This window comes from Macaca nemestrina, chromosome X (genome assembly GCF_043159975.1).
Source record: "Macaca nemestrina isolate mMacNem1 chromosome X, mMacNem.hap1, whole genome shotgun sequence".
Classification (NCBI taxonomy): Eukaryota; Metazoa; Chordata; class Mammalia; order Primates; family Cercopithecidae; genus Macaca; species Macaca nemestrina.
In genome coordinates this window covers 13,665,813-13,672,738 of record NC_092145.1, presented here as the reverse complement: position 1 = coordinate 13,672,738, position 6,926 = coordinate 13,665,813, and the positions used below count along the sequence as shown (strand labels likewise).

The 6,926-nt window shown below is 44.2% G+C and overlaps 1 protein-coding gene across 1 annotated transcript; it reads right to left on the bottom strand.

The window, feature by feature from the left end:
• Nucleotides 1-3,817: 3,817 nt before the first annotated feature.
• On the bottom strand, nucleotides 3,818-5,571 carry LOC105485099 (melanoma-associated antigen C3-like). The gene is made up of 3 exons (XM_071088521.1): nucleotides 5,502-5,571; nucleotides 4,264-4,717; nucleotides 3,818-4,121 (listed from the first exon to the last, which is right to left on the bottom strand). The coding sequence occupies exons 1-3, from the start codon at nucleotides 5,569-5,571 to the stop codon at nucleotides 3,818-3,820; spliced, it is 828 nt and encodes a 275-aa protein (XP_070944622.1).
• Nucleotides 5,572-6,926: the final 1,355 nt, after the last annotated feature.

The following is a 6,926-nucleotide window of genomic DNA, read 5'->3' as shown; positions in this document are numbered from 1 at the left end:
CGAGGTCTTGAACCTTGGATATTTTGACATAGAACCTTTGAAGAGGCTATTAAGGTTCAATACGGTCATATGTGTAGGACCTTATTCAATATAACTAATGTCTTTATAAGAAGTGGAAATTAGGACACAGACACACATACCAAGCACTAACCACGTGAGAATTCAGTCAGAAGGCAGAGCCATTTACAAGCCACAGAACAAAGCCACAGGATACATCAAATCAGCCAACATCTTGATCTTGGATTTTCAGCCTCCGGAAACGTGAGACAATAAATTTCTGTTGTTTAAGCCACCCAGCCTGTGGTATTTTGTTATGGGATAATAAACAAATACATGATGGGTCTCGGCTCTCGCATGATCCAGGAATCGAGGCTGCTTCCAGCTTTGAGCTCCACATCACAACCTATAGTATGCTGAAGTGAATGAAAAGAAAGCACGGGATTGTCTCACTGGCTTCTCCGTAAATACAAATACGCCACCCAGGAAAGAGAGGCAGACATGATAGAAGTGGGCACTTGTAGTCTTTCCCATAAACCATTACATTGCTCAATAATAAGCACCTATGAACATCTATGACAATATTCATTTCTTCGAAGAGTTTCTGGGAAGGCAAACATTGCCATGAACTCTCCCAACTATTTTCAGATCCTATTAGGAAACTGCGATTTCAAATACAGTATTACATCTAGTTTTAACACAATTATTAACTCTTGGCAGGGAGGGCTCCACCTTTTTTCCTCAATGGCAATTTTCTGCACTGTCATTTTTAAATTTTTTTTTTGGAGAGGGGGGTGGACAGAGTCTCACTCTTGTCACCCAGGCTGGAATGCAGTGGCACCATCTTGGTTCACTGCAACCTCGGCCTCCCAGGTTCAAGTGATACTCCTATCTCAGCCTCCTGACTAGCTGGGATTACAGGTGGCCGCCACCACACCTGGCTATTTTTTTTTTTTTTTGTATTTTTAGTAGAGATGGGGTTTCACCATATAGGCCAGGCTGGTCTCAAACCCCTGACCTCAGGTGATGCACCTGCCTCGGCCTCCCAAAATGCTGGGATTACAGACGTGAGCCAGCATGCCCAGCCTGCACTTCATTTTAATAACCTATAAAATCTCCTTAGGCTGAGAATTTTCTCATTCTTTTGATGTATGCTAAATAACATACCCTGTGAACCTCTGCTACCTTCCAATGACTGACCGTTCCTACAGTTGCACAGGTGCCTGTGACACACTGCAAACCAGGAATTCCCTGTGGTGAAGCTACACAGACAAGAGACAGGGGAAGGATAGTGCACTACTGCTTTCTTTTTACATCAGAGCTAGCATGTCCGCCAAGGAACCCTTGTTCACATCATGGGTTAACTTCAGTCTTTTGTGGTAGTTTTGTTTTTTAGAAATTAAGCCTCTTGTAGTTGTTCATTTACAAAGTGATTTCTGTAGCCTTTTCTCGTCTACAAAGTTTATGGGCAAGCTTTGGTTTTGGATCACCTATGAAAATTCATTCCTCTGTGTATGTGTTCAGTGGCCTCTTTCAAATAATATATCTTTTTAAAATCCTACTCCTAATATCAAATTTCAGGATGATTCCATCCCTAAAACCAGTATATTGTGTGGCAAATAAGATTCTACTCACCAGCTTATTTGGGAATTCTTTGAGAGTGTGTTGAAGATTCCCATTATGGGTATTGAAACATCACTGTCCAAAATGCACATTTATATCAAAGAGCTGTTGCCATCCAGGGTGAGGGATAGAACAATCTGGGAACGTCTGCAGAGAGTAGGAATGGTCTATGGCAGGGGACGGGCAGTTGACTCCAGGCCACAGCCCTGGGAGCAGGCCACAGCCTTCACAAGAAGAACCCTTAGTGACAAGCTGATCAGTGGACCAGGTTCCAGAATTAGACAAGGGAGCACGCAGAGAAGGTCAAAACAAGGGTCCTAGAATGTGGGAAAGAGCTGGGACTGAACACAACTGCTGACACTTGGACAGAGTCAGCTCTCAAGACACCCAGGCCTCACAACAGGAGGACTTTAAGTAAAGAAAGGCCACAACAGGTCCTGAATTGTATTTCATTGTCAGTGTCACTTTCCTTCTTTAGGCTTAACCTAATATCTTAGCCACAGGGTCATCTTCAGGTCACCTCAGAGATATTGAGAAGTGTGAAGAGAAATGACATAATAGGCAGAAGGCCTCCCTCAGGCTGGGGGCAGTGGGAACAGCGTGGGCCTAGATGAATTCATACCAGGGTTCAAGTACCAGCCCTGTCGCATTCTAGCCAAGTGATCTTGGGGAAGTTATCAAGCACTATGAGCCTCGGGTTCTCCATGTGTAAAATGGGTTGGATAAGTTCTGTCTTGTAGAATTGCAGGAATATATGGAATGTGAGTAAAGCATGTGGCACAGGGTCTGAAATACACTGGAACTTAATAATTGGCAGTTGATATCAAATATGATTATAAGCCCAAAGTACCACTGCCTTTTTTGAAAACCTCACCTCTCCTTTTTGTTATGCAAAAATCTGGGAAAATATGTAGCTGAATAAATCATGGAAGAAGAACTCAACCAACAATTCAGCTTCACAAATACAACTCAGCACATTGTGTTTCTGAAAGGATATATCGTATAATTTGGGTAAGGCCAGATGTCTGCAGCTGGAATGCAACTGAAAGATCATATTTTGAGTCAAGGACAAACTCCTTTTCACCTTCCCCATTGCTCACCCATCCAAATGAATTGTTTTATTTATGCTTCACTAAAAATGTAGATCTTACTTAGACTCGTCCACATTACATTCAAAATAGCCTAACTAAAAGTCCTGTCAATGGAATGGGCTCTGGTCTCCCAGGCCTGGCAAATGAGTGTCAGCCTGGAGGCTTCTGAGCACCACATCAAGGAGTTCTCACCACATTTCTCAGGAAACCCTTGCAGATGAGGGATATCAATCACCTAGTCCTTGCACTGTGTTCACGCTCCCCAGTGACAGAGCCACAGGACACCTTCCATGACTTCCCCATGTGGAGACTCCTCTCTGCTTCATCCTCCACCCAGAGCCATCTGCTCAAGTAGTTTTCCATTCCAGGCTTTTCTCTCACCTTCTGAGAGTCTGGGCCCTGCCACCACCTGGCTTCATAACAATCAGCTCTCACAGAAGCACCTGCAGTTTCCTGAAGCCCAAAACTGCCTTAGCTCAGAGCCTTTTCACTTGAAGGCCCCATCTAAAGTCTCATGTCCCCACTGTTGAAACTCATTCTTTAGATCATAGAGAAAATCTTCCCCTTCCTGATATGGCTTCTGAACCTAGACTTTACCGTGTTATGGGTGGGAATAAATCTTGTTTTGATAGTATCCCCGCTACTAACAGTGCCTTCCATAAACAAATGCTGAAATATTGTTCAGCAAGTAAAGGAGTCATTGATGCTTTTATTAAGATTAAATTTGGATATTTCTTGAATAAGCCAAACAAATCCAGATATATAGCTTCAATTTTCAAGAACAGAATAAGGAGAATGAGGAATGTCAAAAATTAACAATCTTTTATTTTGTTCCACGATTTAAATACCGAGTTCTTTCACATTTCAAAGAAAATTCCAATCCAATCCCAACACCACATTCTACTGTTCCAGATCATAAGACACAAGGTTTTCATTTTTTTCCTTACAAAATATCAAATCCTTACTCTTAAACCAGATAAACAGCAGTACATGTGTGACGATTTTCATGAATTAAGATTCTGACGTGAATTCAGCCAACCAAAAGGGGAAGCATTTGAAAAATACTGCCCCCGCCCCCACACACAAAATGTTAAATTTTAGGTCACTCATATGAAACAGGAATACAAAGAACACTGTAGTCCCTCCAGCTCCACTCTCGCCCTCCCCTGCCTCTTCAAACACAGAGGGGGAATCAGCCTCAGACTTGACTCAGGACAGAAGTTGGTGGACATGATACTGGGGCTTGCACTGGCCATGGAAGTAGCATCATCTGTGGTGTCAATTACAGCCTGGGCTCTGCCTTCCACATCTTTCAAAGCATCCATGTACCAGGATGGAAAGGAATTAGCAATGGTACTGTCGAGCTTGCCTAAAAACTCTAGGACTTTCCTCTTTCTGATTTTGAATTGGCTCTTAGACCTCACAATAATTCATAATGTGGAGGAGAGTTCTTAGGCACCTCCCGGTGCTCCAGGTACTTTCTCTGCACCCAATCTACAGTGAGGAGCTCCCTGGGCTTCCTATAAATGAAGGCCTCCCTCCCAGCATACACCCTATCGAATTCAGTGCTTCCCAAATGACGTCCTCAGAGGCACAGCTGCCCTTTATGAAGACCACACTCAGAATACGAATTAGGAGGTGGTTCTTGGACATTCCCTGGCCATCACTCAGATTCTCTTGGTCGCTGAATTCTACTGTGTTTTCAAAGACATAGGAGTGGTTGTTGGGGTCCATCTCAGTCAGGGCAATGCCAATCATTAGCTCAATGAACTTAGGAGCTTTCCCAAAGATCATAGGAAAGCAGTCCTTATACTTCTTGATGACAGTTGTCAGCATCTCATCCCTTGTGACAGGCTCTTTTATTTGATATTTGAGGAGAAGCAACTGCACCAACTCAGCCACCTTTTCATCCAGTGCACATGTGAGCAAGGATTCACTGTCTGACAAGGCACGCCATGTAGGTGTATCTTCCACTTTTTGCCTGCTGGACTCCTCATCCAATGGGCCTCACAAAGGGGAGAAAGAGCAGGAGCTCAGAGGTCTCTGGAGAGCATCATGAAGAGGAATCCTGGGAGCACTCGGGAAGAATTGGAAACCCAGCAGCAGGCATGTCCTCATCCTCTGGAGCATCCAGAACCAGAATAGAGGATGAGGAGGAGGAAGAGCAGGAAGAGCAGGAGGGGAATAAAAAGTGGCAAGAGGAAGAGGAAATGGAGGAGGCTTCCTCCTCCTCATCTGTGGAATCCTGTGCATCTACCAAGACCTGTATCAGAACTGGGTTCTGGAAGTCTTGCTCAAAGTTGAGGTGGGGAAGGCTTGGGAAGAGAGCTGTGCTGACTGTTTTTCAGAAGTAGCATCCTTTAAGCAGGGATGGGGAGCATGGGATCCCAGAGGCCTGAGGGAGGGAGGGACAGTGTGAGTGGCCTCAGTTGAGAAACTCACCCATGATGGCTGACAAAGGCCGACTTACAGCTCTTCTTCTCTTAAGGTGGTGTTCTAGGGCCTGACAGGTCACCTGTCTTTATAAGGGGTTTGTTCCCTGGGAACCTGTAGGAAGATGTGAGAGAGCATCTCGGGGCACAGATGGCAGGCAGAGCCCCAGACTCGGAAACTGATAGTAGGTGGGGAGTGCCGGGTGCTTCGTGATGGGAAATCACTGTCTTTCCACAGAGTTCTCTTCTCATTAAGTGGCCCGCCCTGGGGTTCCTCCCTCTGCTCAACTGAAGCTGCCCTCCTCAGAGAAATCTTTTTCTCTGGCTGACTCCTAAAATGGAAGTCAGAAAGTTGTACATCTGGCAAGCTTGATGTCCTCTAGAGCTGGCCGCAGGCACAGGGACAGGGGAGGGGCACTACCATCCATGGGCATTCCATTCCAACCTTCCTAGGGGCTGTGCCTGGACTCCTGAAACTGCCTGGGCTGCCTGCCCCTGGCCATCTGAGTCTTCCATCTCCAAATAAGCCCCTCCCATCCCTGAGACCTTCAAGGTGGAAGGGAGGGAGAATCGCATCCACCCACAGTGGGATTGGGCCTCCTAGGGCCTATACTCTCTCGCTCTTCTGTCCAGACAGCAACCTTTCTTCTAAAATCCATTCCAAATCCTTCCCCTTTACTGCTGTGTGTGAAGTTAATATCAGCTCTCACCTAGCCTATGTCAAAGGCTTCCTTATTGTTGCTTCTTTGCCTATTCTTGTCCCAGAAAAATCCATCATCTTTTCAGCAGCCTGGGATCCTTTTAAAAATCCAATTCGTGATTAGTTTTTAATTTACACACACCAGATTTAACTATAATGTGAAGTTATATGTGTTTTGGCAAATGCATTGCATCGTACATCTACCTCCCATGTATCATACTGACCAGTTCCATCACCCTACATGTCCCGTGTGCATCCGATTTGAGGTCAGTCACTACACTTCTCCACAGCTCCTAGCAAGTATGCTCTCTTTTCAGTTCACATTGTTTTAACTTTCACAATTTGTCATATGAATAAGTCCATAAAATACGAGTTTAAAAGTGTGGCTGTATCATTTCTCATCACACCTAGCAAGGAATGAGAATTCTCGTTGTTCCATATCCTCTCTTACATTTGGCATTTTAGATTGTCAGATTTTAGTAATTCAAATAAGTGTGCATTCCAATTTTTTTTTTTGTTTGCATCTCTCTAATGACAAATGACGTTATATGCCTCTTTGCAGTGGGTGTATCCTCTTTGCTTAAATGTCTGTTCAAATCATTCGCATCTTTTAAAAAACGAACAGACTTCATTTTTAGAGCATTGTTAACCCAAAAATGCAAAGAGAAAACCTCATCAAAAGTACAGAGAATTCCCACATATCTACACCTTCCTCCTGCCCTGCCCCATGTGGACACACACACACACACACACACACACACACACACACACACACATACACAGCATCTCCTGTTATTTCCATTTTGTATTAGTATGGCATGGCATGCTTGCTACAGTTGATTTCACATCTGTTGATGCCTCGTTATTAAGTCAAGTCCACAGTTTACATCAGGACTCACTCAACACTGGGGATGCTATACTTTTTGATACATGTATAATGGCAAGTATTCATGATTCCAGTGTCATACAGAGTTGTTTCACCATCCTAAATCTCCTATACATTCCACCTATTTAACAATCCCCCATGTCCCACCCCCAACCCATCAGCCCATGGAAACTACTGATATTTTTAGTGTATTCATA

Bases quoted from the DNA above. Each gene is read 5' to 3' on its own strand.
- LOC105485099 (XM_071088521.1), bottom strand. From the start codon at position 5,571: ATGGATGGTAGTGCCCCTCCCCTGTCCCTGTGCCTGCGGCCAGCTCTA. The intron at 4,718-5,501 runs GTACAACTTTCT...CCCCTTTGTGAG, and splicing joins GGACATCAAGCTTGCCAGAT to GCCCATTGGATGAGGAGTCC. The intron at 4,122-4,263 runs GTGTATGCTGGG...GAGGTCTAAGAG, and splicing joins GAAGCACTGAATTCGATAGG to CCAATTCAAAATCAGAAAGA.